Raw genomic sequence first — 13911 nt, 5'->3', positions numbered from 1 at the left:
CCAGTTCAAGGTGTGTGTGTGTGTGTGTGTGTGTGTGTGTGTGTGTGTGTGTGTGTGTGTGTGTGTGTGTGTGTGTGTGTGTGTGTGTGTGTGTGTGTGTGTGTGTGTGTGTGTGTGTGTGTGTGTGCATGTGTGTGCATGTGTGTGCCTGCCCTGCGTGTGTAATACTGCAGCTTCACAACAGTGTGGCCTTGTTTCTCGGTGGGAGGTATGTGGTTTGTCCGTGTGGACACAGTAACCTGTGCAGAATCAGATAGAGATCAAAGTGTTAACCCCCCCCCCCCCCCCCCCCCCTCTCTACCTCTTTACAGATCTTGGACGGGTCGGGCCATGTAAAGTTCTGTGTGGATGCCAGCGAGCCTGATATCGGGAGCTGGCTGAAGCACATCCAGTTTGCCTCCACGGCCCTCCAACACAACCTGACGCCGTGCCAGATAGATGATCAGGTATGTGGAGAGGAGACCGCCCTCCTGCCTGCCACAGGGCCTTAGTGAACCCCCATGTCCTGCCTGCCTGCCTGTTGTTGTGTTAGAAGGTGTTATTGTGATCTAGTTCAGATAGCCCCTGTGCGGCCCACCCTGCGTTCAGTATCAGCCCCCCTCTCCTCACACACACACACACACACACACACACACACACACACACACACACACACACACACACACACACACACACACACACACACACACACACACACACACACACACACACACACACACACCCTGCCTCTGTGTTTTGTTTCTGTGTAATTGTGTCTTGGCTTCGGCGTGTCGAGGACCACAGAGCCAGATCACACACACGGCTGCCGTGCTGATAGTCACAGACACTTCACACACGCTCGCACTGTAAACTTCCAGATATGTGTGGTATGCCCCATTGCTCTTTCTCTCCTCACCTGGGAGAGACAGGACAGGATGGCCTACCTCCTACCTGACACATAGGGGCATTTTCAATTCACTCATTCAATGGTTAAATAGTATTTTATGGACTCAGACTACACGCACACACACACACACACACACACACACACACACAAACACACACACACACCTATAGTAAGGGAGACTTTATTTGACATGGACAGTGCATTCCGTGTCTTGATGGAAGATACATAGATAGAAGTGTTTGCATCACTTTTCATTAATTCTTCATAAATAGTTTATAGATACTTGCATATGTTGCAGATAAGGAATCCGTTTCAAATGTAATATTAATGAGTGGATGTAATTTGTATCTCGGAACATTGGCATCATTATTATACTTATCATTAGCATTATTATAGCGTCACTATGCAAATGGTTATTTAATACTTCAAATGGTTATTTAATACTCCAAATGGTTATTTAATACTCCAAATGGTTATTTAATACTCCAAATGATTTAGATACAGTTTATTTTGAGAGGAAGCCAACTTCAGATTCTTATTTGAAACTGTAGTATAAAGAATCCTAATTGTCACCCTATTCCCTATGTATGCCCCCTATATAAATCATTACAAAATCAATCCCAGTAGTGCACTATATAGGGAATAGGGTGCCATATAAGACATAATCGATGTGATGCAGTGTTTAATGTAGCCTTCTGAGTGGCCCTCTCTCTGAGGTGTGACTGACTGTCATTACTGTGGTTCTGCTCAGGTGGCTGTCTAAGCCTGACCTGGGTCATCGACAAGGCTGTGATGAGATTATTGTTAGGTACCACACACTGTCACAACACTGTCTTCACGTCTTCCGGACACCCCTCATGTTTTTCATAACACACAGTAACGTCTCACAAAGCCTGTCTAGGCGTAAATTGCATGTGTAAGGTTGGATGTCTGGAAGGTCTGTCAGTTATGTCTGTTTCTATCAGAGTATGAACGTGTGTGTGTGTCTGTGTATATGTGTGTGCCTCTATGCGTGCGCTGTGTAGGATCGGGCCCTTTATCAGGACTATGTGAATGTTTATTGCGGTTCTGATGGCTCCCCGTGCACCTCATCCTAAAGCTGGAAGTGAGAAATGTAGTCCCTTACCTGCTTCCAACAGGTTTTACAGCTGCTGAGAAGTACTGACTGTGAAGCCTGCCTGAAACCACATATTACACCCGCTTACACAATCAGTCCCACATTGTGGACTAACCTGGCTTCAATCCTCTTATTTCTGACCTAGTCCTGTTTATAATAAAACTTTATGTCCAACCTCAAGAGGGTGAGGAAAGTAAAGGAGAGGAAGAGGGGAGGGAGGAGAGAGAAGGAAGAGAGCTAGAGGAATTGTCAGGGGTTCCTACTCATGTGTGTGTGTGTGTGTGTGTGTGTGTGTGTGTGTGTGTGTGTGTGTGTGTGTGTGTGTGTGTGTGTGTGTGTGTGTGTGTGTGTGTGTGTGTGTGTGTGTGTGTGTGTGTGTGTGTGTGTGTGTGTGTGTTCGGCGTAGAGAATAGCAAGGCTTGCGTAGTGCTGCAGCAGTATGGCGTGTGTGATCATGTCTTAGCTGTAGGGTTTAAGAGCTGGTCAGAGTTAGCTAAGTATGAACATGTGTAACATGATATTTTAAACAGTGTTATTACCGATAACACTAACTATTCATCAACGCTCTGCAATGCAGTCGGTGACTATTGGGTCTCATACAATCAACGATCTGAGATCAATATGATCTGGGAGTGAAAACGTTTTTTTAGCACTAAAACTTCTCTCTGGTTAGATTCACTTGTGTTCATCACTGAGCATTGTACTGAGTTCAGATATGAAGTATATTTCATCTGGAGATGTCTTAACTATATCCCACACAGACAGTAGCCTACATGGGACAGGCTGAAGTGTAAATGGATTAGCGGTGTAATTCTCATGATCTGACGAGCGACTAAAGACTCTTTCATTAGACTGTGGATGGATATGAGGGCTAATCTCGTTAGTCTTATTGATTCTCCCACGCAGCACAAAGAGACATGAAGTAGATGAATTGACTGTTTTAATGTGTGACAGGTTCTGTGATCACATAAATAGACTGGAAAGCTGAGTGTCTCAGTGTGGGAGTGCTGATCTAGGATCACTTTTGTCTTTTGGATCATAATGAATATGATTATATGGACAGGGAGGAACTGATCCTAGATCAGGACCCATATTTACGGGTCCTGACTAAGTGTCTCAGAGTAGGAGTACTGATCTAGATTCAGTTTTCTATTTTGGATCATAATGAATTACAATTACACTACATGACCAAAAGTATGTGGACACGTGCTCGTTGAGCATCTCATTCCAAATTCATGGGCATTAATATGGAGTTGGTCCCCCCCTTTGCTGCTATAACAGCCTCCACTCTTCTGGGAAGGCTTTCCACTAGATGTTGGAACATTGCTGCGATGACTTGCTTCCATTCAGCCACAAGAGCATTAGTGAGGTCAGGCACTGATGTTGGGCGATTAGGCCTGGCTCGCAATCGGCGTTCCTATTCATCCCAAAGGCCAGTCAAGTTCTTCCACACCAATCTTGACAAACCATTTCTGTATGGACCTTGCTTTGTGCACGGGGGCATTGTCATGTTGAAACAGGAAAGGGCCTTCCCCAAACTTTTGCCACAAAGTTGGAAGCACAGAATCGTCTAGAATGTCATTGTATGCTGTAGCGTTAAGATTTCTCTACACTGGAACCAAGGGGCCTAGCCCAAACCATTAAAAACAGCCCAATAACATTATTCCTCCTCCACCAAACTTTACAGTTGGCACTATGTATTCGGGCAGGTTGTGTTATCCTGGCATTCGCCAAACCGAAATTCGTCCATCAGACTGCTAAATGGTGAAGCGTGATTCATCACTCCAGAGAACGAGTTTCCACTGCTCCAGAGTCCAAAAGCGGAGAGCTTTAGACCAATCCAGCAGACACTTGACATTGCACATGGTGATCTTAGGCTTGTGTGCGCCTGCTCGGACATGGAAACCCATTTCATGAAGAAAAACAGTTCTTGTGCTGATGTTGCTTCCAGACTTAGTTTGGAACTCGGTAGTGAGTGTTGCAACCGTGGACAGGCAATTTTTACACGCTTCAGCACACGGCGGTCCCGTTCTGTGAGCCACTTTGTGGCTGAGCTGTTGTTTCTTCCCAAACGTTTCCAATTCACAATAACACCACTTACAGTTGACTGGGGCAACTCTAGCAGGACAGAAATGTAATGAACTGACTTGTTGGAAAGGTGGCATCCTATGACGGTGCCATGTGGAAAGTCACAGAGCTTTTCAGTAGGGCCATTCTGCTGCCAATGTTTGTCTATGGAGGTTGCATGGCTGTGTGCTCGATTTTATACACCTGTCAGCAACGGGTGTGACTGAAATAGCCGAATCCACTAATGTGAAGGGATGTTCACATAATTGTGTATATATAGTGTATAAAGAGAGGGAGGACCTGATCCCAGATCAGCACTCTGGCTGGTGGCTGGCATACCTGCTAGATGACCTCTTTGAGAGGAAGGATGTTGGAGGAACAAAGAGGGTGTGTCAGTGTCCCGAGGAAAATCGGATTCTTTGTTTGCACTGGTGACTAATGATGTCAAGGTAACCAACTTCTCCAAGATAACAGCTTCTGATATGTCTGAGGTTATGACCTCTACAAGAAACAGGGGAGAGAGAGAGAGAGGGAGAGTGTATTGTGTCTGCTAATGTGTTTGTTTATGTGTGTGTGTGTGTGTGTGTGTGTGTGTGTGTGTGTGTGTGTGTGTGTGTGTGTGTGTGTGTGTGTGTGTGTGTGTGTGTGTGTGTGTGTGTGTGTGTGTGTGTGTGTATAGGTACCTATCCTCAGTGCCTCCTTGTGTTTAATGTTAGCCCAATCCCCCGTTGATAAGGCCAGGTAATAAAGTCTAATAATGATTGTGTATCCTGTGACTCCTGGCTGGCTCTAGAGGTCAAGGCTTGAGGCTCTAGAGGTCAAGGCTTGGGGCTCTGGAGGTCAAGGCTTGCCGCTCTGGAGGTCAAGGCTTGGGGCTCTGGAGGTCAAGGCTTGGGGCTCTGGAGGTCAAGGCTTGGGGCTCTGGAGGTCAAGGCTTGGGACTCTAGAGGTCAAGGCTTGGGGCTCTGGAGGTCAAGGCTTGGGGCTCTGGAGGTCAAGGCTTGGGGCTCTGGAGGTCAAGGCTTGGGGCTCTAGAGGTCAAGGCTTGGGGCTCTAGAGGTCAAGGCTTGGGGCTCAGGAGGTCAAGGCTTGGGGCTCTAGAGGTCAAGGTTTGGGGCTCTGGAGGTCAAGGCTTGGGGCTGTCTCCCCTCAGTGGTTCCCTTCTAGTCCAAAGGTGTGGCTGGCTGGCCTTCACAGTGTGAACTCAAACACCACTGTTCTTATCTAGCTCTCTGTTATTTCTAGCCAGTGTCCATTTACAGCCCCAGACTAGGCTTCTCTCACTCTGTGTCAGCCTGCCCTTATAGGGGCAACTCATAAGGCTTTTTGAGAGGAGTTGGAGGTCTGTAGAGTGCAGAAACATGCAACCAGTGTGTGTGTTTGTGTGTTTGTTTGTGTGTGTGTGTGTGCGAGCTTGCGTGTGTGTGTGTGTTTCGGGGTGTACGGTATGTTTGTTTGTGTGTGTTTGAGTGTTTGCCTGTGGCGGCCCACAGGGAAGGGGTGTTGCTGAGGGGATTTCCCCCATGTTGGCACTCACTGCAGTGCCTGTGTGCCAGATTGTACACCATCTGCACAAGTGCAGCGATACTAGCTACAGTAACTTAAACTCACTCCCCGCTGCCGCTGCCACATTCTGCCCCGTGTGCCACGGTCCACTAGCGGCTGTACCCTGATCCTAGATCAGTTTGTGCTGTTTTGCCAACTCCTTGTCACTCAAGACAGCATAAACACATCTGGGATCAGGTTAGCTGTACCCTTGATAGCTTTTCAAAGAGTCACCCTTAAAGACCCGATCAGTCTCTGAGGGCAGAATCCTTGCAGCCCTACACAGCTGTTTGAACGGCACTTTTATTGTTCCCAACCCTCAATATTATTGTGGCTTGTTGGTGTGAGGGCTCAAGTCCTGGACCGAGAGCTGTCGACCGCACTAGACCGGCAGGAAGGAGCTGGGAGGGAGGTGAGGGGGTGAGAGGTGGGTCTATACAGACGAGGGGGGCAGCTGAGAGCGCTAGCTATGTTCTCATGTCTATCAGGACCCTCTCAGTACCCTGCATTCTCCTCCTGAACAATGGGGTCGAGGCTGGCTCCCCTCTGACCAGGCGGCTTGGCCCTCGCCCTTGCTGCCGCCGCGCCGCACTGATGTCATGGCGAGCTAGGTACGTTATCTCCCAGGGCCAGTGTCCCTGTGACCCGCGCCCTTCCCAGAAGACTCCCCTGTCACATTTCTAATAATCCCCCCTCGTCCCAGTCCCCCCGTCCAAATGTCACCATGGTGCTGTAAGGGAAGTTAGTAAGTTAAACCTTCAAGGCGTGCCAAAAATAACGCCATCTGTGATTGTTTGGGAGAGCATCCATTGTGTTCGTATGGGAAGTCCCAGAGATCTCAGGGTCTCTCAGATGACCCATTCACTATACACCTTGGAGTCTGTGGATTGTGTGTGAATGTGTGTTTGTGTATGGCGTAGCGTGTATATGCTGTGCATGTAAGTGTTTGCCTGTGAATGTACTGTGAACATGTAGCTCCACAGGTAGTCATGTGACCTTTAGTACATCCTTTCTGTCACTCAATGCACTAGGACCATGAGCATATAACGGTCCTTTTTTAAAAAGCATAGCATGGTATTGGTATAGAGGTGGAGGTTTGGCTACGCTATAAACACACACACACACACAGCATCACAAATATGTCACCATGCACTGCAGCAGTAAGACATCTCTCCACACCTTTTACTGCCTCTTCCAGCCGTGTTGAGAGCATTCTGGTCCCGCTACTGACGCATTGTATGGCCAACTCTGCTTCACGCTCAGCCCCCAATATCCTCCCTGTTCTCTAAACTCTCTCTGTGTGTGTGTGTGTGTGTGTGTGTGTGTGTGTGTGTGTGTGTGTGTGTGTGTGTGTGTGTGTGTGTGTGTGCGTGCGTGCGTGCGTGCGTGCGTGCGTGCGTGCGTGCGTGCGTGCGTGCGTGCGTGCGTGCGTGCGTGCGTGCGTGCGTGCGTGCGTGCGTGCGTGCGAGCGAGTGAGTGTGTATTTGTGTTGAGTCAAAGTTTGTTTGCTTTCTGCATCGGTGTGTTTTTGTTTCAGTAAAGTGGATGTGAGTGTGTTATATGGTGTTGGTGGACATGGTTTTGAGTGTGTGTGTGTATTCATGTATGTGTGTATATGCTGTTTAAATCTGTGTGTGTATGTGTTTTGAAGATCTTCTACAGAGTGACTCGAGAGATCCAACCAGGAGAGGAGCTGCTTTTGTTCATGAAGGCAGAGCAGTATTCATGTGACACCATGGCTCCTGATATGCACGGTCAGTTCACACACACACGCAGACAGACACATGCACACACAATATACACACACAATACACACATACACACATACACACATACACACACACACACACACACACACACACACACACACACACACACACACACACACACACACACACACACACACACACACACACACACACACACACACACACACACACACACACACACACACACACCTAAGATATTCCTCCCCTTCCCCCCTGTCCAGAGGAGAGACAGTATCGCTGTGAGGATTGTGACCAGCTCTTTGAGTCTGTCTCTGAGCTGCTGGACCACCAGAAGGTTCCATGTGGGACACCCCCCTCAGCCTTCCTGGGGAACCTTGGAGGGGACAGTAGTGACCTGGAGGGCCCTGAGGGCCTGGAGCCCCATGACCTGCACCTGTCCCACAGCCTCAGCCACGACGGTCCCCAGGAGTGTAAGGAGTGTGACCAGGTGTTCCCCGACCTCCAGAGGTGAGAAGGCGTCCTCCTTCCCCCTTGTTGATAGGCCCCCTCAGGCCCCCTCAGCTCAGAACCCCTCTATGTCACTCAACCTGCACCCCCCTCACATGCCTGATGATGGCTGCACATCAACTTGAATCTATAGTTATAGTCTTGATGATAATATTGTAGTGAATGGTGACAGTGTCATTTGAACTATTGTTGATCCTGGGCAAGGTCTTTGTTTGCACACTTCGTTCATTTTACTCCCCTTTTACATCATTGGGTTGTTTTTAGATGAGAGGCTAGTGACGCAGTGTTGTAATAATGTTGTTGTGTCTGTCTGTCTTTCTGTCTGTCTGTCTGTCCGTCCGTCTCTCCTGCAGTCTGGAAGCTCACTCTCTGTCTCACTCAGAGGAGAGGGATTACAAGTGTGACCAGTGCCCCAAGGCCTTCAACTGGAAATCCAACCTGATTCGTCATCAGATGTCACATGACAGTGGCAAGCACTACGAATGTGAAAACTGCACAAAGGTACAGTCATGTACCTGCTCAAAGGTACAGTTGTGTTTGGGTGGGGTAGGTGGGTGTGGGTTCACGTGTATGTTACTAGAGCATGGCTTTCCAACCCTGTTCCTGGAGAGCTACAGTACCATTCAGTACATTTTCTCTCGAACCCTAATGTAGCGCACCTGATTGTCATAATTAGCTGGTTGATAAACTGAATTAGGTTAGGTACAACTGGGGTTGAAGCAAAAACCTACAGGAGGGTAGCTCTCCAGGAGCACGGATCGAGTGCCCTGTATTAGATTATATTTTGAGTTTAATTGAATGTGTGATCAAGTGTGTGCATGCAGCTTCTACATGTACCGCATCCATAGTCGCAGATGGGTGACCCCCCCGTGTGTCCCCTCGTCCCCCCCCCCAGCAGGTGTTCACAGACCCCAGTAACCTGCAGAGGCACATCCGCTCGCAGCACGTGGGGGCGCGGGCTCACGCCTGTCCCGATTGCGGGAAGACCTTTGCCACGTCCTCTGGCCTGAAACAGCACAAGCACATCCACAGCAGTGTCAAGCCCTTCATATGTAAGTCACTCAGACCCTTCATATGTAAGTCTGCACGCTTTTTCCACATATTCTACGAGCTTGTTGGAACTCATTTAGAAAAATCGCTAAAACACCCCTTCTCTTATGTTCTTACCTGGTCATAATACTAGTCGACATGTTAGTTACTACATGATAGATTATAAAGCAGTCCCATACCGACTTTGACCCTCTAATTGTTTTAAAAGGAATTTCACTTGAAAACCATTTCTTCATATATGCTTCATTAGTCCACTTTTGATACAGTCAAAGAAAACATTCAAGTTTTGAAGATATATTGCTTCCATTCTCCTGAAGCCCAAAATCAAGCAAGAGCAAAACATCTCAATAGGATTCATTTTGCATAATCATGACACTTTTCCAGGAAGTAAACACAGGTATTCTATTATAATAGCTATGAGGCTTGTACATACAGTACCAGTCAGAAGTTTGGACACACCTACTCAATCAATGGGTTTTCTTTATTTTTACTATTTTCTATATTGTAGAATAATAGAGAACACATCAACACAATGAAATAACACATAAGGAATCATATAGGAACCCAAAAAGTGTTAAACAAATCAAAATATATGTTATTATATTTTATATTTTAGATTCTTCAAAGTAGCCACCCTTTGCCTTGATGACAGCTTTGCACACTCTTGGCATTCTCTCAACCAGCTTCACCTGGAATGCTTTTCCAACTTATTTGTTGCTTTTCCTACACTCTGCGGTCCAACTCATCCCAAACCATCTCAATTGGGTTGAGGCCGGGTGACTTTTCCAGGAAGTAAACACAGGTATTCTAGCACCCCCACACCATCACACCTCCTCCTCCATTCTTCACGGTGGGAGGCCAGATCACCTGATGCAGCACTCCCTCACTCTCCTTCTCTCCAAATAGCCCTTACACAGCCTGGAGGTGTGTTGGGTCATTGTCCTGTTGAAAAACAAATGATAGTTCCACTAAGCGCAAACCAGATGGGATGGCATATTGCTGCAGAATGCTGTGGTAGCCATGCTGGTTCAGTGTGCCTTGAATTCTACATAAATCACTGACAGTGTCACCAGCAAAGCACCCCCACACCATCACACCTCCTCCATTCTTCACGGTGGGAACCACAGAAAAGGAGATCATCCGTTCACCTAGTCTGTGTCTCACAAAGACACGGCGGTTGGAACCAAAAATCTCAAATTTGGACTCATCGATCAAGGACTCATCGATCAAATTTCCACTGGTCTAATGTCCATTGCTCGTGTTTCTTGACCCAAACAAGTCCCTTCTTATTATTGGTGTCCTTTAGTGGTGGTGTCTTTGCAGCAATTCGACCATGAAAGCCTGATTCACGCAGTCTCCTCTGAACAGTTGATGTTGAGATGTTCTGTTACTTGAACTCTGTGAAGCATTTATTTAGGCTGCAATTTCTGAGGCTGGTAACTGTAATAAACTTATCCTCTGCAGCAGAGGTAACTCTGGGTCTTCCTTTCCTGTGGCGGTCCTCATGAGAGCCAGTTTCATCATAGCGCTTGATGGTTTGTGCGACTACACTTGAATAAACTTTCAAAGTTCTTGAAACTTTCCGTATTGACTGACCTTCATGTCTAAAAGTAATGATGGACTGTCGTTTCTCTTTGTTATTTTGAGCTGTTCTTTCCATAATATGGACTTGATATTTTATCAAATAGGGCTATCTTCTGTATACCACCCCTACCTTGTCACAACACAACTGATTGGCTCAAACGCATTACGAAGGAAAGAAATTCCACAAATTAACATTTAACAAGGCACACCTTGAAATGCATTCCAGGTGACTACCTCATGAAGCTGGTTGAGATAATGCCAAGAGTGTGTAAAACTGTCATCAAGGCAAAGGGTGGCTAGTTTGAAGAATCTCAAATATAAAATATATTTTGATTTGCTTAACACCTTTTTGATTCCTTAATGATTCCAAATGTGTTATTTCATAGTGTTGATGTCTTCTCTATTATTCTACAATATAGAAAATAGTAAAAATAAAGAAAAACCCTTGAATGAGTAGTTGTGTCTAAACTTTTAACTGGTACTGTATATGTGCAATATAATATTTTAAAACCATATTAACGGTACACTGATGAGAAATATATGAACAAGTGGTTTTAGGGTCAAATGCCCCTTTAAATATCAGTATTTTAAGTCATAAAAAAACCTCCAATCAGTAACACTTTAATATTAATTAATATTATTTGGTATTATTTATTATCTATCAATTTTGAATATCATTGAATATAATATGTTGTGATAGTAGGATTAATTCTATACATTTCATGTATGATATTTTGAATGGTACTGACTTCATTTTGAAAGTGTCATGTTGATTGTGGTAATATGTACATACTATATCTATAATCTACAAGATTGCAAAAGGAGAGCATAACATTTTTCATTCCACAGGAATTGTAGTCACAGGGGAGTGCTATTTCTGTTAATAGCAGTACGTGTCCCATTCCCCCATCTCAACAACCACACACCATGCTGACCCAGTGACCCCTAGCAATGACCTCACACTATGACCTCACGTTTTAACCCTACTGTTGTCCCAAACATTGACCTGTTCAACCAGCCGTGACCTCCCCTCCATTGACCCCAGAGCTCCTATCTTTGACCCCACTCTCTCTCACACTCCCTGTAAATGCCAACCCCTGTGGTCTAACATTACAACCACAACCACAACACATATTGACCAGACCCCAGTTTTGCTTTTCAGAGAAAACCTATTTTCAGAGTTTTTCCTTGTTAGGTGAAGTAGTCAGGAGAATTTCCTGGCCCTAATAATGATTCCTCAATCTTTCACCTCACACACCAAAGCACAATGACCTTCACCCTTTGACCCCAGCTCCGTGACCCCGCACGGTGACCCCACACACAGGGCAGAAGGGCTGTGTCCGCCTGCGGACCCCCATCTCCCCCCTCCCTTGCCTCCCCCTCCAAACGCACCATTCCACACAAATAGCAACCACATGTCCCCTCCACTGTGCTCCAAATGGGAGTCCATTTGCAGTAATCAGTTGAAAATATGCAGGTTTAAAAACAGCTAAAGACTGTGAAAAAAGACAGAACACCCTCTGCCCTGACAGATGTGTTAGAGACCATGTGTGTGTCCGTCCTCCGTGTTTGTTTGCCTGTGTGAACAACATGTCGGTCAGCTTACTGTATTGTATACGTGTGTGTGTGTGTGTCCATGTTTGTGTGTCCATGTGATGTGTGTGTGTCCATGTGTGTGTGCCTGTGCATATGTTTGTCTGTGTGCATGTGTGTGTCCACTTACATGCTTGCTTGTGTCCATGCCTATGTGGGTGTGTGTGCATGCATGTGTGTGTGTGTGTGTGTACCAAGGTGGAAAGCCTATGCTGGTGGTTTTCTGGAGACCACTCTGGCCATAATCATTCATTCAGACACTGGGGCTGTCTTACTCAAAGCTGCTCTTCACAGGAATGTGTTTATAATATTTAGTTACAGTTTATGGTGAGCTGACAAAACACACGTGTGGAGTGGATCAGGTCCCTCACACCCTGTGTGTCATGTGTGTCTGTTGTAAGTCTGTAAATGTCAGGAGTGTGTGATTTACAGCCACTGTTTCTACTCGTTCTACAACAGAGAGGAAACGGATAACAACACCCACGTTAGCCAACGAGCCTCAGGCGCATCAAATATTTACGCCTAGACTCAACATCTCTTGATCAATTACGACGTTGACTCCTTCAAAGACTTAATCATTCATTCTGAGATCTTTGCCCTGGATTCGAAGAACATTAATTATTACAGCAAGGTATGCACGTCATTGTCTTACCCAAGATTCCCAATTCATTTCCATACCACCATATGAATAAACAATCACCTTTAGACTACATACTGTATGATGAGTAAATATTTGAATCAATATAAAGTTATAGATTGCAATATTATTCAATATCATACATATTATTTAAGAGTATGTTTTGATATCCAAATTTCATCCACTTTCCATTTTTACGGATGCCAATGTAGAATAAAGAATGTAGAAATAGAGAAAATAGAGAATATGAAACAGAATGACTATTAGCTACTGTATGAATAGATATGATCTCTATATGACTGTTTCTTTTTATCTAGCTATCATCTAGCCCAGGGGTCTCCAACCGTTTCTAGCATGAGAGCCATGTCACAAGCTACTCAGAATACCTTTTTTTGGTCTGGAAGAAAACAAAAAAAAATGTTATTTTTTGTATAATTCCCCTTTAATCAAATGTTATTTGACACATGCACCGAATTCAAAAGGTGAAACACTTACTTTTTTATTTTACCTTTATTTAACTAGGCAAGTCAGTTAACAACTCATTCTTATTTTCAATGACAATCTAGGAACAGTGGGTTAACTGCCTTGTTCAGGGGCAGAACGACAGATTTTTACTTTGTCAGCTCGGGGACTCGATCTTGCAACCTTTCGGTTACTAGTCCAACGCTCTAAGGCTACCTGCCGCACTTACAAGCCCTTAACAAACAATGCAGTTCAAGAAATAGAGTTAAGAAAATATTTAGTAAATAAACTCAAGTGAAAAAAATATATATATATAAAAGTAACACAAGACAATTACATAACAATAACGAGGCTCTATACAGGGGGTAACGGTACCAAGTCAATGTGCGGAGGTACAGGTTAGTCGAGGTCATTTGTAAAGTGACTATGCATAGATAATAAACAGCGAGTAGCAGCAGTGTAAAAACAAGGGGGTGGGAGGGTGGGGGGGGTCAATGTAAAAAGTCGAGCCTTTTGGTCCTAGACTTGGCGCTCCGGTACCGCTTGACGTGTGGTAGCAGAGAGAACAGTCTATGATTTGGGTGACTGGAGTCTTTGAAAAAATGTTGGGCCTTCCTCTGACACCGCCTAGTATATAGGTCCTGGATGTCAGGAAGCTTGGCCCCAGTGATGTACTGGGCCTTACGGCTTACGGTCGGATGCCAAGCAGTTGCCATACCAGGCGGTGATGCAA

General features: G+C 45.5%; 1 protein-coding gene across 15 annotated transcripts in view; it reads left to right on the top strand.

The window, feature by feature from the left end:
* Positions 1-13911, top strand: part of LOC139548568 (histone-lysine N-methyltransferase MECOM-like) — a 185187-nt gene that overhangs the window by 149236 nt on the left and 22040 nt on the right. For 5 of the 15 annotated variants that reach the window (XM_071358313.1, XM_071358308.1, XM_071358312.1 and 2 more), the window contains 5 exons: positions 312-446; positions 7267-7369; positions 7606-7852; positions 8206-8377; positions 8748-8928. In XM_071358313.1, the coding sequence (XP_071214414.1) occupies positions 312-446; positions 7267-7369; positions 7606-7852; positions 8206-8377; positions 8748-8928 (838 nt within the window). The remainder of the gene's footprint in view (positions 1-311; positions 447-7266; positions 7370-7605; positions 7853-8205; positions 8378-8747; positions 8929-13911) is intronic. The other 10 variants (XM_071358320.1, XM_071358317.1, XM_071358314.1 and 7 more) reach the window with 6 other exon arrangements.

This window comes from Salvelinus alpinus, chromosome 21 (assembly GCF_045679555.1).
Source record: "Salvelinus alpinus chromosome 21, SLU_Salpinus.1, whole genome shotgun sequence".
NCBI lineage: Eukaryota > Metazoa > Chordata > Actinopteri > Salmoniformes > Salmonidae > Salvelinus > Salvelinus alpinus.
Note: the sequence above shows the minus strand (reverse complement) of the source record. Positions and strands in the feature narration are given on the sequence as shown.